Source organism: Herpailurus yagouaroundi, unplaced genomic scaffold, assembly GCF_014898765.1.
Source record: "Herpailurus yagouaroundi ecotype Mexico unplaced genomic scaffold, PumYag 308, whole genome shotgun sequence".
NCBI lineage: Eukaryota > Metazoa > Chordata > Mammalia > Carnivora > Felidae > Herpailurus > Herpailurus yagouaroundi.
This window is the reverse complement of record NW_024412525.1, coordinates 2,451,762-2,477,459: the sequence shown is the minus strand read 5'-3', so window position 1 is coordinate 2,477,459 and position 25,698 is coordinate 2,451,762. Positions and strand designations below refer to the sequence as shown.

Below are 25,698 nucleotides of genomic sequence, written 5' to 3'. Positions count from 1 at the left end.
ACTCTAGAGCCCAAGAGAGCTGTAGAAAGTTACACAGGGTCACACCCACAGAGCATACACAATCACAGTGAAATGTATACCCAAGACCTGAGTGTAGTTCATTCGGTCTGCACTCAGTGCAAATAATGTCACCGAGCCCTGGAGAATGGGAGATAGCAACAGCCTTCGGTTTCCCTCTGACTTAGAAATATAGTGAACAAGCTACAAGAAACTGCAAACTAGAAGCTCTTGTCTCCTGGAGGCTCTCACTTCTTTGTCACTCTTCCCTTCCTGGGAACATCAGCCTCTTAGATTCTTCCTGTTCCTCCAAACCCAGGTCCACAGGTTCCCAAACAGAGGGCAGGGGTCTGTGCCCCCCCCCCCCCCCCCCCCGCCCCTGGAGGGCAGGGCTGTGGGGGATGGAACCGGCTTGAGGGCCTAGGGCCCCTGGGGACTTCCTTCTCTGTTCAAGGCATTGGGTTTCTGGGCTATCCCTGAGTCCAAGAAAGAGGTGAAGGCTCTCCTCTGGTGGAGGAGGCAGCTCTGCAGGGAGTGAGCTTCTCTGCCCTGTGCAATGCCTGTAGCAGGCACTCAGGAAGGGCTGGGAACTGGGTGAAGGTGCCATACCCAGTAGTAACTGCTCCAGGGGCGGCTCTGAGTAGCCTGAGCCTGTACCTGTCATCCTGAAGCTTGGAGGCCCAGAGAAAAGTCCCAGAGGAGGCACCCACTTTTCAGAACTGCTGCTTTTGGGGGTGGGGTGGGGTGTTCTCCTTTGGGGAGCCGGGAAGGTGGGAGAAAGCTGAAGGGACAAGAGCCCTTGGACGAAGGAGTTAACAGTTGAATATCTGTCATATGGTGGCCACTGCTGAGGGCTTACGGGTCCTATAGGATCTCATTTTAACCCCCACAACATCCCTGTGGATTATACCCCTTTAACAGATGCAGAGCCTGAGACCCAGAAGGGCTAGGTGTCTAGACCAGGGGCTCAGCCAGTAAGTGGAAGGGGCAAGATCAGAGCTCAGGCCTGTCTTACTCTGGCGCCCCAATGTGTCCCTTACCCCTTGCCACCGGAACATGCGAATGTAAGACTTCCCCTGCCTCTCCTCCATTTACTCGGGGCACAAGTTTACCGGGAGTCTGATCTCTCGCTCACATCTGCAACCTCTCATCTGGCCGACAGGAAAACCCCTCCGACAGGTCCGGGCACGTGCTCTCAATAGCAGCAGCAACAGCAGCAGCAGAGAGGCGCACAGTGGGTCCGCAGAGGCAGAACTGGCGTCTCCTGCCTGCGCCGTCCGGCCGCCCCGGGTCTGGGGCTCGGGCGGGGTGGGGGCGGCGGGAGGGCAGCTCCGCGGGGCTTCGCGCCATGACATCAGCCCTGCTGTGGTGCAGTGTGCAAAGCCCACTGGTTGGCGTGGCCCGGGACACGCCTTCCCCCGAGCGGAACAAAACGGGGCGCGGGCCGGGCGCACCCAGCCGCCACTTCCGAGAACGTTCCCACCCGCGCGCCGCGCAGCCAGCTGCCAGGTGAGTGCGCCCCGCCCGGTCCCTCCGCGCGCTCCCGACCCCGCGCTGCACCCCTGCAGCGCCGGCCCGACCTCCCGGCCGCCGCGGCCCCACCACTTTGCTGGAAAGCAAAGTGGTGCGGCCGGGGGGGGGGGGGGGGGCGTCGCGGGCCGCGGAGGGGGAGAAGCGGCCACACTTAGCCGGAGCGGCGCTTCCCTTTCCAGGAGGCGCTGGGTGCCTCCCGGCTCGGGGCTTCCTGGCACAAACGGCTCCTGCGTGCGCCTGACCCGGGGTGGCCGGGCTCCCCCACCGCCCGCAGGTCTGGCAGCAGAACAATCAGCGATTCTGCGCGCCACTGACGCTCATTGTACGGCAGGGGGATGAGGGCATCCGTGCCACTCCTTCCCTCACCCTCCTGCTCCGGGAGGAGAACGTGCCGGGGGTGGGGTGGAGGAACCATCTGGCTTCAGGGCCCAGCCTGGGGCATCTGTGCCCTGAGCGCAGGTGCGAGTTTTCACTCTTCTTAAGGAGCCAGATGGAAACGGCAACATTTCACCTGCCCCCACCCCAAGTCTTGGTGCCAGGTGGGGACGATTTATGCCCACCGTCAGTGTTTTGTGGCCTCAGTCCTTGAAGTCTGGGGAGCAAGAAAGGAGCTGGTGTTGGGCATATTTAAAGCAAGTTGCAAGATGTTACCCCACAAGCAACCTCTGAAGCAGGTGTTGTGTCCACACTCACAGGCGGGGTGGGGTGGGGGTAGATACCCTGCATGCTCTTGATCCCTGTGCTGTTGTAAGCTAACCAGGACCTGGGTCTAGGCTGGGAGGAGTAGCTTGGGCTTGGCCCCTCCCTAGAGGCCTGAGGTCCAGCCATCCACCCTGCTGCTCCCGTTGGTGGGGGGAGGGGGGTGTGTGTGTGAATGAATGGGCAGGCCCTTCCCTCCCTGACAAGGCTCAGCATTGGGATCCAGTGGCAGTGACACTAAGGAGACCCACTGGGCTCTGGGTAGAAAGTGAGTCATGAAGAGGCAGCCTGGAATCTCCGTGAGAGATTGCTTGGAAGGCAGACTGGCTCAGCCTTGACAGATCTGCCACTCAATATACTGGTGACCTTGGACAAGTGACTTAACTTCTCAATGCCTAGTTTCTTTTGGGAAGGGTACTTTGGGAGGTATTGCGCAGACCTGGAATACGGTGAGGCTCCATTACTGTCTTCTGTCTTGTCTTCCCCTTTCCTTCCCAGAAGCTAAGGAGGCTGGAAGTGCTGGCCATGTCTGTCATCTCAGAGGGCCGGTTGGGGATTTCTCCTGGGGTTCGGGGACAAGGGTCCCCTAGCTTTCGCTCAACAGGTGCCTCCTGACTCTCCAGCCGGGCTCTGACTCAGGAGCCCAGGGTCTCCTCTTCAAAGAGAGACTGTCCTCAGTCCTCAGCCGCTTTCAGGCAGCTTCTGTCCCATCCCAGCTGAATGCAGCCTTGCATTGCTCACAGCTTCCCAGGGAATGACCCTTTGCCTCGGGGAGGATATCCGGGGTGGGGACAGTCAGACCGGGCAGGAAGTTTATCCCGATGAGGGTGTGGTGTGGGCTACACAAGGGGGAGGGGGACACTGCCCAGGCCAAAGTGTCTGGGGGGACGGGATGCAGGAGAGAAGCTGAAGAGCAGGCCCGCTGGCTAATAAGGTGTGGGAAATGGGGGTGCCACAAGTTTTGCCTCTGGTCTGCCCTGGCCCCGGGGGTTTCCTTTCTCAATTGTAAACATCTGCATCTGGACCGTAGCGTCCTCACTGGAGTAGAGTGGTAGCCTGGGAGTGTGGTGTGGATACTCGGTTGGCGGTCAGCAAACATTTGGTGAACCAACGGGGTAGATACAGGCTATTAGTTGCCCTACTGGACAAACAGTTAGCAGCCAGTTTTTCCCTGTGAGCATTACTGAGGACGAGGCGAGGGGAAAAAAAGATAGTTTTTATTTTCCTGTGGCTCTCCTGGTGGTGAAAACAAATTGAGAAGGCTTTAAAAAAAAAACACACAATTTTTTTAATGTTTATTTTTGAGAGAGAAAGAGAGAGAGTATGAGTAAGAGAGGGCAGAGAGAGAGGGAGACACAGAATCCAAAGTAGGCTCCAGGCTCTGAGCTGTCAGCACAGAGCCTGACGTGGGGCTGGAACTCACAAACCATGAATTTGTGACCTGAGCCGAAGTCGGATGCTTAACTGACAGAGCCTCCCAAGCGCCCCTGGGAAGGCTGTGTTGATAGGCTGCCAAGGTTTTAAATAGTTTTGTAAGCCCAGCTTATTGTGAAAAGTAGGTTTGCTTGAGGACTGAAGAGTCCTGCATTATACATTTTTACATATTTATTTATTTTCGAGAGAGGCAGGGGAGGGGCAGAAAGAGGGAGAGAGAATCTCAAGCAGGCTCTGCGCTGTCAGCACAGAGCCCAACATGAGCCTCGAGCTCACAAACTGTGAGATCATCACCTGAGCTGAAATCGAGAGTCAGACCCTTAACCCACTGAGCCACCCAAGTGCCCCCTGCATTTTACATTTTGAGGTGTAGTAAGAACTTCTAAACAAAGAATTGCCAGGGAGAACAAAAGGACCTTTCCTCCAAGTCAACCATCTGCCATTACTTGGGCATCTTGCTAAATATCTAAAATTGAGTCATAAAATTGAACAAGAAGTATTAGCGTTGACCTTCCTTTAAGGTAATAGTAAGCAGATATCTGCACTTACCGTGCACCAGAGACTGGCCTAAATCCTTCCTGTGTATTATCTTGAACAATCTATGAACAATCCGATGCTCCCCATTTTAGAGATGAAGAAACTGAGGCTCAGGAGTGATAAGTAACTTGCCCAGTACTACAGCTGGTCAGCTATGGAGTTACCATTCGAAGATAGGCCGACTCTTTCCATGCTCAGTCACTTTATTATTCCTCTTTGCTCCCGTTACATTCCCAATTTCTAAATCAGTTTACTAGGGCAATCGATATCTGCCATTTGTGAAACACACGTGCTTTATACAAAGTGCTTTGCTGTGGCTAATAAAGTACTTAAGGAAGATATGTCTTTGCCATTATGAACGTGAATGGAGGCAGGGTTAGAACTCATGACCTCTAGGTTTCTGCTGCACGGCCAGGGAAGAGAGGGTGCCCCTGGATGTTAGGTGTTAGATCTGGTGGATATGCTTTTCCCAGGTCTGATGTGTGTTTGAATTTCCAGGCCAGGTTTCCAGGAAAGAAAGGAAGCCTGGAAAAGAGACTGCTTGAGAAAAAGGCACACACAGTAACTAGCTGTGGGTAGGGAGAGCAGGGAGGGGGTTGCTGGGTACCAGAGGCTTTGCCTGTGGTTTCCAGTCGTCAGGAATTTCTATGGAAATGACGTGGCTGTACTACGCAGCTCCCCAGGAATTCGTCTGACGTGGGCATTGAGTAATTCCCATGTATGGTAAAGTGTGTAAATACTGAGGCAGCTAGCATTTCCAGACGCTGGTATTTCCAGTGCTTCCCCAGGGCCAGAAAGGCAGCGTCTGACTCCTCAACAGTAACAAAGGAGGAAGAAATAGAAGGTTTGCAGCTGGAGCACAGGCTCGGCCCCAACCAGGCGACAGGACCCTCCTCCCTCCTCTCCAGTGTGCCTGGTGCTCTTTATGCAGAGCTTGGGGGGGGGGGGGGGGGGGCATGGAGCCTCCTGCGAAGTCAGCTGCAGACAACCTGTTTTTATAAGGTCCAAGTGCTAATTTGTCTTTGCTTTTTAAAATTCAATCCAAGAAAAATCAGTCAGACCTTTCAGCGTGGGACGACCAGTTGTTACCACTCTGCATTGACATCATTCCAGAAAAGAAACAGAGAAACTTGATCCGTTGACTAGTCTGTGAGACCTTATTATAATATAAGATTTCTTGTAGTAGTTTTGAAATATTAAAAAAAAAAAAATCATAGACCTCCCCCTCCTTCTTTTATTGACCTTCAGGTTTCTAAACTCCGCAGGGGGAAGACATCTACTATAAGAGGCATTAAGAGACAAGCAGGAAGAGACATAACACTGTACTTGTCAGCTCAGTCACACAAGGGCCATGGGAAGGGAGCACTCCTAGCACAGGGAGAGAGCTGAGCTGGAATGACGGTCAAGTCCCAGGGTTCCACGGGGCCAGGAGTCACCAGAGCTCAAAGATCCTGCCACGTGCAGAGAGGTGGGCCATGTGCAGGTCTGTGAAGACATCGTGTAGCGGGCGGTGTGAGGCTGGGGGCAAGTTTGCGGGTTCTTTAAATTATTTGTTTTTAATTTTTAAGTTTATTTATTTATTTTGAGAGAGGGAGCAAGTAGGGTAGGGGCAGAGAGAGAGAGAGAGAGAGAGGGAGAGAGAGAATCCCAAGCAGGCTCCGCACAGAGCCCGATGTGGGGCCTGAACTCACTAACCGTGAGATCCTGACCTGAGCTGAAATCAAGAGCCGGACGCTTCACCGACTGAGCCACCCAGGCGCCCAAGTTTGTGGCTTTTTTTTTTTTTTTAATCGGCCATTCGTCCCCCTCCCAGTGACCATTATTGTCGGGGGAAGTCTATTTCCTGGGCTTTCGGGTGCCAGCTCTTAAGACATGGGTTCTGAACCCTGATCAACATGGCCCTGCCTCCTTCCCTCTTTCTCCTTGGCTGCTCTCCTGACGGGGCATGGAAGAAGAGGCTGAGCTACAGGACTGGAAAGGGTGACAGCTCTCCCCTGTACCTGGCCAAGTACCACAAAGCTCAGGTAATACGAGCAGTGCATTTCTAATTAGACGAACACCTGACAGGTCTCTACCAGACCGGGTGGGTGGGGACCTGAGCTCTGTAGCCAAAAGTCGCTCTTTGACCCTAGGGAAAAAGACATTTTTGGAATGGGAGAGATGGGATTTTTCCACTGGACGAATAAAGACATGGGATGGTTTGTCAAATCACGGTTTGACGACAGGAGGCTTTCCTTCAGACACTTGTGGCCGGTGGCTGAGAATTATCCATCTCTGAGATGGTTCCTTGGACTTCACACATGACCACGCTGAACCCATCACCTCATCCCAACTTTCATGACGTGTATGAACATGAGCGTCTATGCCTTACATCTGCTTCTTTCTCTCTTGCTATGCAAGTCGCCATCTTGAATCCCTCCTCTCAAGATTGAGGATCTGGATACAGCTCTTAATGGGACAACTAGATAGAAAGGTGTGGACAGTTAGCTGCTTATCAGAAGAAGAGGCCAACCCTTGGCTTCTGGCTTCCAGCCGGCCCTGAGGATCCTGACATTTCAGGTAAAGAGCTGACCAGATATTTCTAGCCATTCAGCAGAAAATTCAAGGCCTATTCTCTGTTGAGATGATCAATGTAGTGAAAAAGGGCAAACCAGAACACAGACTGCAATTGCCAGTGGGAATGTAACTCTCTGGAGGGCACCCGCTGTAAACTCGCCAGGTGGATAATGGGATTACAGAAGATAGCAATGATTCTTGAACACCCAGAACAATATACAAAAGAGCTTGATACAAAGACACAAGTCTCTGCTTGCATCTCAGGCAGCCAGGGGGAACTAGATCCCAAAGAAGGGCAAGTCACTTGTCTCCTTTACTGGGCTGACAGATCAGCCAGGAATCCGTGGTCCCCATTTGGCATGTTCTTGCTCAAGCCTTGCTCCCTCCAGATGTGGGCTAGCTTGGAAGGACGGTAGACGTCTGGCCCCACAGCTGGTGTCAAGCTTGCCTGGGCCGGTCCTGTCAGTGGTGATCAGAGGACCGAGGACTTAATGGTATGCCTGGCCCCCTGCCATCACTTCCATATATTTTCATCATTCCTCTGAGCAGCGATTTTAGGGAGCCCATGTATGGTTCAAGTTAGAGACTAGCAAGTTGAAGCTCGGAGAGGAAAGTAAGTTGCTCAAGATCCTTCAACTACAAAGGGATGGAGTGCAGACCCACTTTTCTAACTATTGAACTCTCCCACCTGAACTCTGACCTGGTGAACTTGCCTCCTCAGAGTCTCCCATAGTGCCTCTTGACAGCCAGAACTAGGATGGCAATTGAGAAGCAGCTAGGTGTCCTCTTAAGCACCCCAGAAACTCTGAGAAACAGGTTTCCTTTTAAGGCCACTTGGCCTCCTGATAGATAGCTGGAATTTGGCTGTTGGAAAGAAGGGGCCGAGCAGGAGGGCGGGGGTGGAGTGAAGAGTGCTCCCTGCCTCTTGTAGGGAGGGAGGTGGCCAGGGCTCCCTCCAGCTGAGACTTCCCCACGGCAAGTCCCCTGGAGGGGTCCTCATGTGGACAGAGGGGATGGGGAGCCCATCCACAGGGGTGGTCTGGAACCCTTCCAGTTAGTGAACCATCATTGTTTTTCATCCCGAGGTTCTAGAGCCCTTGTCCTTTCACTGGGCTCCTGAGAGGAGAGCCCCCAGCCAAATGGCCAGGCTCAAAGGAATGGCGCAGGCATCCCGGGCAGATTTTCCTCATTGGCAGGGCCTTGGGTTTCACCCATTCTCCGCCCATGTTCCTGTTTCCCTGGGGCCCTGCTGGTGGAGAACAAGGAGAGGCCTGTATGGAGCTGTGGGTCTCCCCCAGAGGGAGAAGGGCTTTGTGTCTGGAAACAAAACACTGTTTGGAACTGGCTCTCAACCACATGGTTAGGGGAACTTTCCTCCTTCAGGGGTATTCCTAGGGGCATGGAGCGTATCCCTTGCTGGTTCAGGAGGTTGGAAAGGGAGGAGACAGCCACGCGTTGGGGTACTATATGCCTACTGTGAGCAGGCACACTGAAATACGATGGGGCATCAGCATGACAGCTGGGGAGGCAGAGGACTCAGAAGTAGCTAAACCCGCATTAGAATCCCAGTCCTGTCTCTTCCAGATGAGTCACTGCTAGCAAGTGCCTAATTTCTCTGAGCCTTGCTTTCCGTATCTATAAGGTAGGCACATATTCCCCATCTCCAGTTGGGGAAGAATGAGATGATTTATGTAACCTGGTGCATAATAAGCATGCAGTCAATGGCAGGCTGTCATTTGGGGTGCCCTAGCTGCAGGAGTTCTCTGGGGGTGACATCTAGTCCCTTAGTCAGAGGCAGAAGAGAATCTGTGTGGCTCCGTACGAACAGGCACGTTTTCCCCAGAAGCTTCCCAAGCAGAGCCCCCCTCGCATGTCACTGCAGGTGTTTGAAGCAGCCCTCGCAGGAGAACGGAATGGCTGTGGTTGGCCACTCTGTGCACAGGCATTGATGGAACACTTCCCACAGGCCAGGTCCGGCGCTGGGCATTCTGGGGGCGGAACCCAGTGATTGTATCACCAACCCTGATCATTTGGGAGGTATGGTAACAGGAGACAGCTGGAAAAGGAAGTGGAGACCACGCAGGGGAGAACCTCAGTGTGAGGGGAGTGATTATTCTCAGGCAGCGGGGAGTCACTGATGGCTTTTGAGCAGGGGGAGCCTCCACAAAAATGATCTGGCAGCTGCTTGGGAATGGAATAGGAAAGAGATTCCAGAAGCAGCAAGGCCATAATTGCTGTCTCCCTGGGGCTGCATTCAATTTTAAAGTAACTTAAACAACAGAGGGAATTTGTTGGTTTGTTTAACTGGAAAATTCAGAGATAGATTGAACTTTAGGTTTGGCTGAATTTGGTGGCTTAATGATGTCATTACAGACTCGGTTTCTTTTTCTTTCGTCTCTCAGCTCTGTCTTCCCTGCTGTCAGCTTCATTCTGAGACTGTTTGTCCCCCTTGGGACAACCACCTCAGAGCCCCTTGCTCCCTGTCCTCACTGGGGGGAAGAGGGACTTGCTTCCAGGAAGTTTTCTCCGAAGATCGGGATGCTTTTTCCTCCAGAGCCCCCAGAACTGTCTTCTCCCATCTTATTGGCTTGAAATGTATAGCTGGCCCACCTTTAAGCCAATAGCCTTGGCTGCTTAGGTTAGATCCAGGCCATGTGCCATGGCTGAAAATTGGGATAGTTGCCAAGAAACAGGTGAATATAGCATGGTGTCTTCTTCAAAGGGGATGGGCTGCGTGAGGGAGAGGTGAGTAGGCTGGGTTAGGGTGCTGGGAAGAGGGCTGGAGAGGAGAGAGCCTATAGGGTCAGCACAGGTTTTGGGGGTGAGTGGGCAAAGGGGAGCATAGAGTGGGGTGCAGCTAAGGGAGGGGGAAGAACCCACCGATATTCTCGGGTGTGGGATAATTCTTCTGTGATGGAGAGAATGGTTGTGGCAGCACGTGCAAAAAATGGAAAAGTCGAGAAAAAGAACAAGTGTGAGAAAAGGCAATGGGTTCAGGTCATGCACGTTGAAACTAGGGTACTCGTGGACCATCCAGGCGGAGATACTCACCTGAACTCAGTCAGATGGACGAGACTGGGCTCAGAGGAGAGGCCGAGGCCAGAGATGTATGGACGTCCTTGGCATGAAAGGACGGCAAATGCGGTGGGGCCATAGGAGATTGGGGAGAGAAGGGGCCAGGTTGGGACCAGAGGAAACCCCAGCTTTTAGGATGTGGGAGGACAAAGCAGGGGGGAATGAAAATGTGTCTGTCTCCTCCGCTGGGACAAAACCTTGCTGAAAATCCCTGTGATCATTGTGATATTTGAGCCCCAGTGACAGTGATGAGCCAGCACCACCAACACCCCTTTGCCCACCTTAAGCCCTGCTTATCAGTCTGCACACTTTTACTGAGTACCTCTACTGGGTCCCAGGCTCTGCAGAAATGCCCCAAGAGAACTTGGCCCTAGGGCATCCTTCGCTCATTCCTCTGCTACTTATAGAACACTTATACGAACACCTGTATGCCAGGTGCTGTGTAGGGTGTGGGACTCCGTTGTGAGCACGACCTAGACCTTCTTGTTGAGCTGAGGCCTATGTCCACAGTCAAGTGGGAAGCTCTCCAGCAGTGGAAACCATGTCTTCCTCTGTCCTTGACATTGATTCTTGCTGTCGGCACAAGTCCTGCTACCGGGGCTCTGAATAACTCATCCCTGTTTTCAGCATTTCCTGATAGGCTCCTGGTGAGTTTTCTCCTTAGGCGTCTTTGCGTCCTGAGGCAACAGCCCCCTCTGGCCCCGTCCCCCCTTCATTTCCTAGCACACTGCATTATCCTATACTCACCCCATCCTGGGCTACCTTGTCACCCATCTTCTACCCACAGTCGCCCATGCCTTGCACGGGAACCCGCCCTCCATGAACTTCTGTCAAGAAAGGGAAAGGGGTCCGGCGTGCCTGGGTGACTCAGTCGGTTAAGCGTCTGGCTTCAGCTCAGGTCATGATCTCGTAGTCCATGAGTTCAAGCCCCATGTAGGGCTCTGTGCGGACGGCTCAGACAGAGCCTGGAGTCTGCGTTGGATTCTGTCTCCCTCTCTCTGCCCCTCCTCCATTCTTACTCTGTCTCTCTCTCAAAAATAAATAAACATTTAAAAAATTTTAAAGGAAAGCCAAAGGGTCATCTGCGTCCTTCGGTCATATGTCTGAGTGAGGGAGTGAAATGGAAGGAGAGAAGCTGATCCCATCAGCCAAAGGGGATCCAGGCTCTCCAAACTTCTATGGCATTTACCTTCTGTGCTGCTTTCTGGGGCATCGGGTACCCACTGGCACCAGGCCTGTCCTGCAGTCTTGGGCTTCTGAGTTAATAATAATTAGTGAATGCCAACTCTAGGCCAGCCCCTGTGACATGCCCTACGTCATTTGATCCCCAGAAATAATCTGTGAAATAGCTTTTGTTTTTCTCCTCATTTTACATGCAGAAATCAAAGTTTAGAAAGACCAACTACCCAAAGACAGGGCCCCTGGATGGCTCAGTCGGTTAAGCGTCCAACTCTTGATCGCAGCTCAGGTCTTGATCTCAGGGTCATGAGTTCAGGCCCCCCAGCTGGGCTCCGTGCTGGGCATGAAACCTACTTTAAAAAATGGGGGGGGGGGTGGCGGGGGGAGAAAGACCAATTACACATAGCCAGTGAGTGGTGGGTTCAGTATTGGACCCACCCCGTCTGGCATCAGGACCTCAAGTCAGAACCAATACGTAGAGCATCTCAGAGCTGGTCTCGAGCTGCCTGCTTTGGACTCATCTGGGGTGCTTATTAAAAACCCAGATTCCTGTGCTTCATTTGGGGTCTGGTGTGGCGCTGGTCAGTCTGATTTCGCAGAAGCCCCCGCCCCCCGCACCCCTGATCCTAATGGGCCTAAAACTTGAGAACTATGCCCTGTGTGCTACCTCCTACTTAAAATTTTCTCTGGGTTTTTTGGTGAGCTATATCATACACATAAAGGAGCATATAAAGCCTTCATGTATAGTTCAAAGAATAATTATAAAGTGCCCATATGGCAACCACCCAGGTTAAGGGGCGCCTTAGCAGCCCCTCTGGAGACCCCCAAGATGGTTGTGGTCCTTTCCCTGTCTTAGAGGCACCAAATCTAAGATAAGAGTTTGTGATAATCATTCCCTTGTTTTTCTTTATAACTTCTCCACCCATGTGTTCATCTCTCAACAATATGAATTGTGTCTGCTTGTGAACCTTACACAAATGATTTGTGTTTTGTGAACTACAGTTTATCCACTTCTTTGGCTCGGGTACATCTCTGTGAGATTTATCCCTGTTGATGCATGTAGCAGAGGGTTCAATTTATTGTAACTACAGCCTCCTAGAGCTGGTATTCTTATGCTTGTTTATACTGTTTATTTGTTTTTTAATTTTTTTTAACTTTTTTTTTTTTTTTTTTTGAGACAGAGACAGAGCATGAACGGGGGAGGGGCAGAGAGAGAGGGAGACACAGAATCGGAAGCAGGCTCCAGGCTCTGAGCCATCAGCCCAGAGCCTGACACGGGCTCGAAGTCACGGACCGTGAGATCGTGACCTGAGCCAAAGTCGGACGCTTAACCGACTGAGCCACCCAGGCGCCCCTGTTGATTTTTTTTTAATGTTTATTTACTTATTTTGAGAGAGAGAGAGGCAGAGAGAGAATCCCAAGCAGGCTCCGCTCTGTCAGCTCAGAGCCAGATGTGGGGCTTGATCCCATGAACCGTGAGATCACAACCTGTGCCGAAATCGGGAATCGGGCACTTAACCCCCTGAGCCAGCCAGGTGCCCCTGCTGCTTATTTATGCTGTTTAGTGCCTGGCACAGGCTGAAAGTCAATGGTTGCTCAGTGCACATCTGTTGATGGCTCTGGGGCAAGAAGCCAGGAGGAAGTGCCAGGGCTGGGGGCCCCCACAGGTGCTCCGCTCCCCCTCTTTCTGTCCTCGGTCTGCCTGTGGCTCTTCTGTCATGGGCAATCTGTGTTTCCATCTCCCCGTAAAACTAACTCCCGTTTCTGTGTCCCATTTCAGAATGCCGAACTGGGGCGGAGGCAAGAAATGTGGGGTGTGCCAGAAGACGGTTTACTTTGCGGAAGAGGTTCAGTGTGAAGGCAGTAGCTTCCATAAATCTTGCTTCCTGTGCAGTGAGTACGCGCCCCGGGCCCTGCTGTCGTTGTCGTGGGGACTGGGTCTGGGCCCGCCCCCACAGGCTGGGCCTGTCAACACCCCAGGGAACTGGCCCCATGGGATGTAAACAGCTTGACATTTGGCTGGAGCGCAGCTGGGGAGGGAAACACTTAAGGGCCTCTTTGTTCCGCTCAGAAGCTGCTTTCTAAGGGGACGGGCTGGCCAGAGCTGGCGGGGGTGGCAGCCGCTGGGGGGCTGGGAGCCAAGCTTTCAGACTTGGTTAGGGAAACTTTCCACTCTGCTTTCTCCTCTTTCTCTTCCTGCCACAATGCCATCATTGAAGAGGAAAACATAAAAGTTTTACCCAAATTATCACTTGTTAAGAGGCTGCAATTTTATGGGGACACCCGAGTCTGGGAGAAGAACTGGGTTCTCCCTTCTTCCGCCCCCTTCTGAGCCTGCCTGGTCACTTCCCTCACCTCCCATTTTGCTTCAACAGACTGGGATAAGGGGAAGACAGATCAGGCAGGCAGGCAGATCTTTCGGTATCCTCTCCCAGTAACCCAGAGCAAGAGTGGCTCGAATCTCAAGCCTGGATGAGTCCGGATCCTGACCCCGACGGTGTTTTCAGAGCACCCAGGAAGCAGTGCCTCAGGGAGGCGCCCCTCCCCCCCATTTCTAAATGACTCAGTTCACTGTGATCAGAACAGAGGGTCTGGGTCAGAGGAAGAGGTATTTTCAGCGACACGAGTTTTCCTTGAGGGCAGACAAGAGTGGGAGGCAATGGAATGTCTTAGTTAAGCCCTGGGTTTTTTCAGCCAGTCGGCCAGAGTTCTAATCTGAATTCAGTTTTGGTTATCTGGGTGGTGATGGGCAAGTTACTCAGTTTCTCTTTGGGTTGAGTTGCCTCATGGTGACAGGGGAGCTAATAATACTTATCTCACGGGGTTGTTGCGAGAATGAAAAGATAGAAGCTTGGAAAACCAAGTCCTTACCGCAATCGATACATGCTAGGCACTGCCCCGGACATGCACGCGGTGCCTATGGGACTGCAGGCAATGTGGTGTGATGGCCTCACAGGGCGCTGAAGTCCCACCCCACCTGAGAGATCCAGAAAAGGGGTCCCGTCCATCCTACATCGCATGGAGCACAGTTGGGGGTGGGTGTCTGTGGCCCCTCTGTTCCCAGGTGATTTGTGGTCCAGAGTAGGAGCCAGATGGGCCAAGGGCCGCCTGGTCACCGGATGTTCACCAGATCTCTACCTGCTGCTGGGCGACTCAGCCGGAAGCCACCCAGCACAGGGCAGCAGGGGCCCACACCCTGCGCAGCCAGCCACAGGGGCAGCCGGAGGGCTGTGTCTGATGAATGGGAGTAAACGAGCCCTGGTGGGGCCTAGTTGGCCTCTAGCCCGCAGAGGAGGCCGCAGACAGCCGCATCTCGTTATCAGCAGTTCCCTGCACTTAGGAATTTTCAAGCCGTTTATTTTTTCAGAAGGAATAAGCGGGCTCAGCATTGGCTAGGAAAGAGGGTCTGGGCTGCTGGGGTCCATAGGGCTTCTGTCTTTGCTCTCAAATGTTGCTTAATCGCTAGAAGCGGCCAGCTGAGAGGCCTCAGTCCTGCCTGTGGAGGAGTGGCTGTTAGTTGCGGTTGAGGGAAGTCAGGAATTTAGGGGGTGGCATAGGAGGAAGGGAACAGGCCTGGGGCAGGGTGTGAGCGGGTGTTGAGGACTAGAAACAGTTGTGGAAAGTCAGGCCGGGGAGCAGGGCTGGGAGGGGGTGTTGTGAAAGTAACAGCCATAGGGAAGGATCTTACATCTGCCTGGGGTCTCAGGGCCTGCACGGTTCTTAGTATCTGAGCCCAAAGAGGTTCCGGCAATCAGGTGTCTCCACAACTTGCTTATTCCTGGTGCCAGAACAGCATTTTGCACATTTGTTTATGATTGGAAGGAGCGTCACTTCTCTCTTTCAGAGAAGTGGGTGTGAAGTGTCCAGGTTGAATTCAAGAACTCAGAATAACCCTCAGAGAATCAAAGGACCTTCCTTCCTAAGTTTCTTCTGAAGGCTCTTTCCTTCCTAAGGCTAGCAGAGTATGGGCCTGGGGGGCATTAAGGGCCACAGTCCCTTTGCTGGCTGGGCCTCTGACCATTTGGGTCCTTGGCTGTGGCTTCTACTCAGCGTGGCACGTACGTTCCCTTTCCTGAGGGCCTGGGACAGACAGGAGGAAGACAGGATGATGATGTAATAAGAGTCGGGGAGAATGGCTTCCACCCTGGGCTGGGCCTCTGACCTGAAAGCAGGGACAGAGAGGGTCTAGTATACACCTGTGGTCTTGGCAGGGGTGGCCAGTTCCTGTTAGCAGGCGGGAGAGCTCGGCTCTGCAGCTGTGGTTCGGCCCGAGGCTGTGTGGCCTTCTCTGAGCTGTAACCAACTCCCTCGTGGGCAGGGCAGGGTTGAACAGCCAGCCCTGTGGAACAGTGGACCTGGTCTGACCTAACCCCATGGTGGTGAGTGATAGAATTGGGCTGTTTCCCAGAACCGCAGAGCATAGGGGAAGCTCAGAGGAACCCTGCACGCCCTCTGACACCAGCATCTCCTCGCCTGCAGCTGAAATTTCGGGTCGGTTTTCACCCGCTTGGTCCCACATGCTTGGCCTACCTGAAGGGGGTCTCGGGCAGGCAGAAAATAGCCAGATATGGAAATCAGGTTTGGTTCTGACCCAGCCCTGCTTCTGGCCAATTCTGTGAGCTTAAACTTCTTTGTGGGCCTTGGTTTTCCTTCCAGAGAGAATCCCTCTCTGTTTTGGGGTGGGGTGAGGGGGGCTCCGACCTCTCACCTGTGGCTTGCCTCTTGCCCATATTTCAAAACAGCATCACCAAAAAGGCCTCACCAAGCCTGTGGCATCTGGAAGGACATTTTCCCAACAGGTGCATCACTCACCACAACTAAGTCTTTTTTTTTATCTTAACACTTGGTAGAAATTTAGTTAGGCCTTCATTCAAAATTCCCTTTGAGTCTTTGGTGGAGCCTCCAGGTGACCAGACTATATTGCCCGCATGGAGGTGGAAGGGCAGAAGGTCTTGGGGAGAACAAAGCAGAGCAGAAACCCTCAGGGTGGTCTCGACTCCGGTTCTGGGGTTCTGGAAGTCAGGGCTCAGTTGGCCCTGCAGGGAGCCACCTGGAGGCTAACGACTTTGTAGGCCCCGCTGTCTCCTCTGGGCTGAGCTCCTGTGACTCCTGCTGGCGAGATGAGTCAAAATAGACCTCTGCTCCCCCAACTGACCTCGTCTCTGCTTTCTGCCTTTCCTCTGGTTTTGGAATTCCCAGTTCAACTTGGGTCTTACGGGAAGCAATTCCAGGCCGACTCCTGACTTCCTGCCCTAGAAGGGAATGTTGGAGCGTGCCGTTCTCTCTCCCTCCTTCCTGGGAGCCAAGCCCCAGGGGAGGTGGTGGGAAGTTCCATATATGGGCTGCCCAGAACACTGGAATGAGGTGGGAATGTCAAGGGCAAGACCAGAGGGTCCTTATTTAGTCTGAATTCTCCAACCTGGAGGGCAGGGTGAGAGAGGAGCTGGCAGAGGGCCCGACCCTTTAAAAGCCAGAGGATGGCAAGTTGCAAATTGCTGAGCTGAGAGCCTTCTCACAGGGAGGTGAGAGGCGTAGCTTCTCCAGTGGTTGCTGGAGGTCTCCCTCTTCAGGACATATTTGAGGATATGGTCCAGCTGGGCACACTGGACCGCCATACTTAAGGAACCTCATTGAACCAAATTAGCATTGTAGGATAAGACCTAAGCAAACAAAGTGAGGACGAGTCTCTTGAGAGAAGTAGGTGGAAGTTGGGAGCACATGATCTTTTGAGGCCTGGGCCTGTCCTCCCTCCTCCCTTGTGTCCCCGCAGTACTAACTTTATATATAATACTAGTAAAAGCACCCAACATTTATCATGTACCTCCTGCGTATGGGGTATTGTGCTAAGCACGCTACATGCAAGATCTTATTTAGTTCTCCCAACCAGCTTTTGGGGTAGATATTATTGTCTGTGTTTACAAATGGAAACACCGAGGGCCACCTGGCTGGATCAGTCAGGAGAGCATACCGCTCTTGATCTCAGGGTTGTGAGTTCGAGCCCCATGTTGGGTGTAGTGATTACTTAAAAAAAAAAAGAAACAAATAAACAAAAAAAACCCAAATGGAGACCTGGAGGCTAGCAAGGCAAAATAACTTGCCCATCACATATAGGTCACACAGCTGCAAAGAGAGAGTTGAGATTTAATTCTGGGCAGTCTGACTGCACAGGGCCCCAGGCTCCACTTCATGGGCACAGGCCTCTTCTGAGATACACAGGAAGAGATATGAGACTCACAGGCTTTCTGAAGCTCATCCCTTTCCAATCTCCCATACCCCCGGGGTTAGGAATTCTTCCCCGAGTCTGACCTCAGTTCTCCTGTGGCAAACTGTTTTCTGAGATCAGAAACTCCAGATCTTGTTGTTGTGATTAGCATGACCCACATCTCACCCTAAAGCCCACCATGCTGGGTACTTAATAAATAGAAACCTGCTCTTCTGGGTGCATCACTTCGCCTGTGCTCCCCGCACCCCCAAGCATGCAGATTGTTTTTTTTTTTTTTCAGGGTCACATTGCTGGGAGCAGGAAAACCCTGCCCTTCTTCTTCCTTCCTTTCTGTTTTCTTCTCTCCTGTTGGGACCCGTGGTCTCTTTGTCAAGAGCAGAGTGAAGGCCCTCAACACCTTTCCTGCGGCTTGGGGTCAGCCTAGGCTGTTGCCTCGCAACCTGGGGTGCACTGCCGCCTGGCGGGTGTGAAGGTGGAGAGGACGGAGGGGGGCACACGTGGGCTCCTGTGAGAGGTGGCTGGGCCAAAATTTTTAGAATTAGGCCACACAGATCCCCTCCCTATGTCCTCCCAGCTCATTGGCCATCTGACCTCCATTTCCAGACTGCTCCTGAAAGATCAGGATATTAGTTATCAGAGGGCCAAGAGAGCTTCAATGGCAGGGGGATTGCAGTGAGCAAGCAGCTCACCCCAGACCCGGCTCACCATAGTCACTTCCCTCCCCAGTGGTCTGCAAGAAGAATCTGGACAGCACCACTGTGGCTGTGCATGGTGAAGAGATCTACTGCAAGTCGTGCTATGGCAAGAAGTACGGGCCAAAAGGCTATGGCTACGGGCAGGGCGCAGGCACGCTGAGCACCGACAAGGGGGAGTCTCTGGGCATCAAGCACGAAGAGTGAGTACAAGAGTCTCACCACTTTTCCTTGGCTTCTGTCCTCCCACTCCCGGATCCTACACATCATCAACCACTTTTGGTTAAGCAGCGGAAGGCTCAGAGAGCCCCTGATTTCCTTTTTTTTTTTAATTTTTTTAATGTTTGTTTATTTTTGACAGAGAGAGACAGAGCATGAGTGGGGGAGGGGCAGAGAGAGGGAGACACAGGATCCGAAGCAGGCTCCAGGCTCTGAGCTGTCAGCACAGAGCCTGACGTGGGGCTGAACTCACAAACCGTGAGATCATGACCTGAGCCAAAGTCGGACGCTTAACCGACTGAGCCCCCCAGATGCCCCAGAGACCCCCTGATTTCCAAGGTAGGACTAGAACACCCCAATGAGCCAATGAGAGGAATTGAGGGTCCAGCGGGGGAATAAAACAGGACAGGCTCCGCCCTGTATGGAGAGTGCCGCCTATATTTTTACCAGGGTTGGAGCTTAGAGGGGCCCCAAGAATTACTTTGTCTAATTTCCCCTTTTCTCTGAAGAGAAACCCCAGCCCAGGCTCAGTGGCTTGGCTGGGGGTCGCACAGCCAGTGTCTGAGCCAGACCTGGGTTCAGAAGCAGCACCATTGCCAGGCCAGTCTCATTCTCTCCGCCGTCTCTCGCCCACTGTCAGGGGAAATTATCTCCCTTCCCTGGAAAGACTATAGGATTTCACTGGCACCCGCCGACCTCTGGCCTGCGGAAACAGTGGCTGTTGGCAGTCAGCCTGGCCAGCATCTTGACCTTGGGGGGAATGGACAGAAATGACAGATGAGTTAGCACATTTTAGCCAAGGTCATTGCCCCAGAGGGAGTGATTTGTCAGCACATTTCTCCTGGAAAGACTCTGATAATAGGCAGGCTGCAGGCATGGGGACTGGAGGAGGGCAATTCTTAGCAAACGAGGTGCTAAATGACGCCAGTGTTTTAACTCAGTGACTGAGGGGAGTACAATGCCTCTGTGAAAATAGCATGGTGCTGAGCTTTGGTTTGTCCATCTGTAAAATGGGAGATGACCTTGGAGGCCCTGGCCGGGAGAGCTGCCCGCTACCTGGAGCGAGAGGAAGGCAGAGTCATGCCCACACAGGGCCAGCCGCACTCACGTTCCTCAGTGAAAGTCATCTCACCGCATGTCCTTCCCCACACAGGGCCCCTGGCCACAGGCCCACCACCAACCCTAATGCATCCAAGTTTGCCCAGAAGATTGGTGGCTCTGAGCGCTGCCCCCGATGCACCCAGGCAGTCTATGCTGCCGAGAAGGTGATCGGTGCCGGGAAGGTAAGGTGGCTTCTGGGGAGATGGGGTGCGGGGAGACGGGCTGGTGAGACACCTTCTTGAAATGTGAGTCCTAGAACTTTGTCCTAGAACGCTGACCCTGGCTTTGCTCTAGGGAGCCTGAGCACTGGGCTTTAACTCCCTCCCTTCTAGGGAAGGAGGAACCCTTTGTCCCTATGGGTGGCTTGTCTCTGTGCCTCTCCGTGTGCAAGGACCGAGGAAGGCACCTGTGGGCTCCTGGGAGGGGTGGCTTGGCCAGCATTCTTACTCCTAAGGAAAGCAGGCCCGCCATGGATGGAATTGATTATTAAATGCTTAGGGGCAATTTATAGGGAGTTGTAAAGATCAATTTGCGTCTCTAGAGTTGGGGACCACAGCCCCCTAAGGGTGCAGGGATGGGTTTCAAAGGAACTACAAGCCCCCTAAAATTATATGCAAAATTTTGTAGGAACATGTCTGTCTCTGGGAAGAAGATCCATAGCTTTCATCAGATTTTCAAAATGATTTGTGATCCCCAAAGTATTAAGAACCACTCAAAAATCTATATACCTTCCATGTCATAAGTTGTAGACTCCAGGAAGCCCATCCGTGTACTCCCAGGGGAGAAACTTTCAAGGTTCAGGGCTGATCAGAGCCTCCTGGGAAGCTTTTGCAAACTATTTCTGACCACTACGTATGCCCTTCCTCTGTGGACCCCCAGTCCAGGCCATGGTAAGAATCACTGTAGTGAGCCCACATCCTAAGTGAGACAATCCCATCTCGCAGAGAGGCTGCAGTGGAGAAGAGGTGGGAGAATTGGCAGTCACAGAGTAGCGGTCAGAGAATCACAGAAGAGGCATCTTCAATATATGGCCAGAGAGGACTTTGGGATCTCCACAGGAAGCCCAGATGGAGGGGTGATGTGGACAAGGCAAGAGCCTGTCTGCAACTCTTCTGGCTCTGGGTCTTGGCTTTCAAGCCATGAGGAAGGTGCCCGGGACCAACAGACGGGGAACTAACACTTGGGCTCCATCTAGACCTTAGCAGGCTGTCATTTTAACCCTGACAGTCCTGGTCGGAGCTAGGTATCATTATCCCATTTTACAGATGAAGAAGCTGAGTGTTGGAAGCATTAAGTAATTTGCTCAGACCTTCTAGCGAGGCAGTGGCTAGGCTAGGAGTCAAGCCTGGGTCCATCTAACTCCAAAGCCCATGCTCTTACTACTGTCCACTCTGCTTTGGGCCGTCTAACCTCTTTGAACCCACTTCCACAGCTGTATGATGGGAAGGGATCATGAATCCTATAGCACGATGACGATGAAGACCTTGGAACCTAGACAACCTGGTTTGAAACCTAGTTTAGCTGCTTACTAGGTGTGCGACTTTGGGCAAATCATTTCTGTCTTCTGAGCCTCAGCTCCGCATCTGTAAGGTGAAGCCAGTGATGATCCCTGACAAATAGAGTTGTTTTACACATTAAATGAGACAATGCACATTCAGGACCCAGTGCAGTGCCTGGGACGTGCTCAGTACACAGCGGCTATTGCTGTTAGGGTTATTACTATTATTACTGTTGTTGTTTACTTTTGGGGATTGTTGTGAGGCCCAAATGAAGATCTTCGCACTGATTAAATGATATGAAAACAGGAGATATTAATCTTTTGTTAAGTTGGCATCTTTCCTGCTCACAGTGTCTCACTAGGAGATTAGAAAATTATGAAAACTAGCGAAAAATCCGTATGTGCATTACCTAGACAGGGTCTCTCAGTTAAGGCTGTAACTTCTTTTTTTTTTTAAATTTTTTTTTCAATGTTTATTTATTTTTGGGACAGAGAGAGACAGAGCATGAATGGGAGAGGGGCAGAGAGAGAGGGAGACACAGAATCGGAAACAGGCTCCAGGCTCTGAGCCATCAGCCCAGAGCCCGACGCGGGGCTCAAACTCACGGACCGCGAGATCGTGACCTGGCTGAAGTCGGACGCTTAACCGACTGCGACACCCAGGCGCCCCTAGGCTGTAACTTCTAAGGGATAGGATAAGAGAATTTGGGGTTCAAGCAGAAAAGGTTGGGAGAAACTCCCACCTACCTCTCTTTGGCCTTGGCCAGGAAAGAACTATTGAGGAACAGGAGTGCTTTGGAGTGCTGAATGAATGAGCAAAAAAGGGTCAAGCTTACTTGGAGGGAGGGCTAGGCAATGAGGGGCGGGTGGTGGTCCATATGCATTTCAGCCCTGCTCCAGCCTGGAGAGTTGGGGTAGCAGCCCCTGCTTTGCAGAGGAGGAGGCAAATGCTGGGTGACCGCTGAGGTACACAGGGTGCTGGGAAGGAGACCAAGATCTACCCCCCCCCGCATCTCAGCTCTCTGGACCATCTCATGCCGTCCCTGGAGCATGGAAGGTCTGGCAGCCAGGAAATCTGAGGGGATCCATTTTCCTTTCTCATTCTCCAGCCCAGGCTGTGCTGAGGGAGGCTCTTTGACCTTAAAAGGCTTTGTTTTGTCCTGCCTGCGTGCTGCCTGCCCCCAGCTTTCCTGGTTTTGCAGAGCTGTCCACACAGCAGTGGCTTAGCCTGCTCAGCTGTGGCTAATGGGAACAGGGTGCTGAGAAGTCTTCCTGTCTGTGCTGGCTCCCATCACTGTGTACAAACCTGAGCCGGCTTCTCCCCCAGCAGGCTGTTTGTTTGCCCTGTGTGGCCTCCAGGCTCCTCTTAGAACCACAGAGGGCTTTCTGCGGCCCTTGGAGAGACTGCACTTTTCAGGCCTTTCTCTGCTCAGATCAGCGTACTTCACAGACCCCCTTCTTCCAGAGTGATACTAGATATGATTGGTTCAGGGCCTCCTCTGGGCCAGGCCTGTGGCAGGCACGGTACCCTGCTAAAGCCGTCTAGTCCCCAGAGCTACCTAGCAAGGGAGATACCACCAGCCCACTCTCTGCGAGGGGATGGCTTGTGGGTGTACAAGGCACCCATTTCTAGAACTTCAGAGGCTGGGCTGGTTCCGATGGGTAGGACTTACAATAGCCTGCGCTGTGGCCAGGCACCATATGTGAATATACGCAGATCTCCCATCCATCCTGCAAGGTAGGCAGGGGGGTGTCCCAGAGCAGGAAATGACAGAGACTGTGCAGCAGTAAGTGGCAATGCCAGGACGAGTCAGGAGCCCATGCCCACACTGCTAACCCACAGGCAGGTCCGGAGAAGGCTTGTCTGGCCCTGCCTGTGGAGAAACAGCTGCTACCTTGGTGGTGGTCCCACCCCCTCACCTGCCCTTTGTGGTGCAGCTGGTGCCATTGCAACACTTCCTTGAAGATGGCATGAGGTAGTACGTGGTCCCTGGCCTGCTTCCTCCTCTGCCTGGCCCCCTAGGCCACATCCTCCCAGTGGTACCAGCTGAGCAGACTTCCGAAGGGTCTTGGGCCCTTCTTCATGTCAAGGGGGATGGGGCTGGGGGCGGAGGGGTAAGGGACACTCTAGCCCCTGGTGGCAGTGTTAACTCCTTCCTTCCCTACCCAGTCCTGGCATAAGTCCTGCTTCCGGTGTGCCAAGTGCGGCAAAGGCCTCGAGTCCACCACCCTGGCTGACAAGGATGGCGAGATTTACTGCAAAGGTGGGTGGTTGCGCTTCTAATGCGAGGCCCAGAGGTCTGAGGGGGTAGGGGGCTAAGTAGTTATGCCCTTGCTAAATGTAAACCAATTCCTGGCCTCGGGGTCGATTGCAGAGCTTCTAGTATGACCCTTCACTTTACATGGGAGGAGACAAGCCAGAGGGCAAAAGTGACTTGGCCAGAGTCATATGGCCAATCGGGGCAGGATGGGACCAGAACCCGGCCTCCTAACTCCTAGTCCGATGCCCTTATAGCAGACAGTGCTCCAGTGGGAGGGCTGGGAGGTGTGGCCTGAGGGAGGAGGAGCCAGGCCTTACACTCACCGTACTCTCCACAGGATGCTACGCTAAAAACTTCGGACCCAAGGGCTTCGGCTTTGGGCAAGGAGCTGGGGCTTTGGTCCACTCTGAGTGAGGCTGCCGCCACCCACGCAAGCTGCCCACTCCCGTGCTTTTCATCGCCTATCCTTCCCAGCAGCCTCGGCGACCTCCAGGATTCTTCCTCCCTCTCTTAGCCCTGCCACACATCACTAATGACCTGAACTTGGGTGTCTGGCCCCCTTTGGTTTGGAGTCTACCTGAGGTCCCACCCCTCTAAAGGGCTCCCTCTGCCTGGGATCTGACCCGTCACCAGAAGGAGACCTCAGTGTTTCAGTGTAGGTGGGACCCGACCCCTCCTCCTACACCCCGCCCCACAGTCCTCTGTTCTTGGCCTGTTAGGCTGAGTGTTTGTCATCAACCTGCCAAGATCCCTGAGCCCACATCTCAGATCCCAGAGGAGCAGTAGGCCCAGTGGGGAGGGAAGCAGGACCATGATGGGGCAGAGGAAGCTTGTGGTTTATTGGATCCTGGAGATTCTCCTCTGTGGGTAAGAGGGTGGGCTTCTTGGTGTCCCTTAGAATAGGCCTGGGATGTCCCAGCTCCGGGAGTTATTAGGTGGATGCAGAAAGCCACAGAGAAAGGGCCATGGACTGTAGGAGCCACTTGCTTCTCTGGGCCTCTTGCCTCTGAGGCTCTGGGGACCTGGTGTCCTCCCCTTCCAGATGAGAGAACAACTTAGGTCTGAGAGCCCCAAAGTCAAGATGTGGTCTGACCTCCCCAGGAGTCTAGTTCCTTGTTTGACAGAAGCCCTAATGAAACACCCCCAACACATACTTTCATTTATCAGTGGCCCCAACCTGAGGGTAAATAGCTCTGCCCCTACCCCTGGGTCCCGAGGCTATGGTGGCAGCTCCTCTCGTCACAGCACAGACCAGGCCAGTGCTCTGTTCTTACCACTCCTGCTTGACCCTCAGATGTGGAGGGAGGCACACACAGCCTCGGTCTTGATCTGGACACCCCTTCCCTGTGTGCCCAGTCCTCAGGACCCCACCTGCCCACTCGGGGCCTCGCCCCTTCCATCCCACCCTTCTCCAGGGACCCTTCCCCGGCCACATCACTCCCATCCCTTCCAGGCCCTCCCACTCAGGAGCAGCAGGAGGAAGGGGAGGGGCTGGGTCTCGCTGCTCCCAGTGACTGAAAGGACAACACTATATGGAGCTGTCACCTGGAAGGGCTGCAGGCATGAGCTGTATTCAAGCTGACTTCTCATTTGGTCAATAAAGCTCTTAGAACAGAATTCTGGCCTCCAGATCCTTCGTCTGTGAGAGGACCACTACCCACAGGGCTGGGAGGGAACTTTGACAGAACGGTCAAATTCCTAGGAGGTTAGATGGCAATAAGTAGGGTTTGTTCCTGTTTTTCCAAGGGCTGCTCACTTTCTAGTATCAGTTCTAACTGAACGACACTGCCTGGAATGACCCGACCAACCAAATCCTGCTGCCTTGCCCGGTCTGGCCGCCACTCCCATATCTGGGTGTGAAAACTCTGTGGGCTTTGGAATTTGAGGGGCTCAGCAAGGACCCAAAACTGTGCTCAGAACTTCTTCCAGCTTGGAAAACCCCTGAGCGGGAGGGAGACTTAGCCAGAGGAACCTTCCTGTCAAATCCAGAAAGTTTACTTCTGCCCAGGAAGGACAGAGTGGTGGGGCCTAGCTCAGTGTGCTGCATGGTCAGGGCCCTATCTTAGTCTATTCTGGCTGCTATAAAAAAAATAGCATAGACTGGGTGGCTTATAAACACACAACTGTATTTCTCATAGTTCTGGAGGCTGGGAAGTCCAAGATCAAGGCACTGGCAGATTTGCTGTCTGGTAAGGGCCTGCTTCCTGGTTCATAGCCAACTTTCTGCCATGTCTTCACCTGGCAGAAAGGACAAGGGAGCTCCCTGGAGCCTCTTTTATAAAGGCACCAATTCCATTCATGAGGTCTCCACCCTTATGGCCTAACCACCTCTCAGAAGCCCCACCTCCTAATACCATCACATTGAGGATTAGGTTTCAACATAAAAATTTGAGGTGGGGGGGTAACACAGACATTCAGTCTATAGCATTCTGCCCCTGGATCCCCCAATTCACATCCTTTTCACATACAAAACACATGCATTCCATCCCAACAGTCCCCAAAGTCTCACCTTGTTCCAGAATCAACTCTAAGGCTAAGTCCAAAGCCTCACTCAGTGTCATCTACATAAGATAATGGGGGAGACTCCAGGTACGATTCATCCATAGGCAAATCCCCTCTCCAGCTGTGAATCGGTGAAAAACACAGGTTATGTGCTTCCGAAATATAATGGTGGGACATGCTCAGGATAGACAT

The 25,698-nt window shown here is 52.9% G+C and overlaps 1 protein-coding gene across 1 annotated transcript; it reads left to right on the top strand.

Moving 5' to 3' along the window:
- The first annotated feature begins 1,378 nt into the window (after positions 1-1,378).
- On the top strand, positions 1,379-24,621 carry CSRP1 (cysteine and glycine rich protein 1). The gene is made up of 6 exons (XM_040462211.1): positions 1,379-1,506; positions 12,791-12,903; positions 17,960-18,128; positions 19,298-19,427; positions 22,914-23,007; positions 23,342-24,621. The coding sequence occupies exons 2-6, from the start codon at positions 12,792-12,794 to the stop codon at positions 23,416-23,418; spliced, it is 582 nt and encodes a 193-aa protein (XP_040318145.1). The 5' UTR covers positions 1,379-1,506; position 12,791; the 3' UTR covers positions 23,419-24,621.
- The last annotated feature ends 1,077 nt before the right edge of the window (positions 24,622-25,698 follow it).

Bases quoted from the DNA above. Each gene is read 5' to 3' on its own strand.
- CSRP1 (XM_040462211.1), top strand. From the start codon at position 12,792: ATGCCGAACTGGGGCGGAGGCAAGAAATGTGGGGTGTGCCAGAAGACG. The intron at 18,129-19,297 runs GTGAGTACAAGA...TTCCCCACACAG, and splicing joins CTGGGCATCAAGCACGAAGA to GGCCCCTGGCCACAGGCCCA. The intron at 23,008-23,341 runs GTGGGTGGTTGC...TACTCTCCACAG, and splicing joins TGGCGAGATTTACTGCAAAG to GATGCTACGCTAAAAACTTC.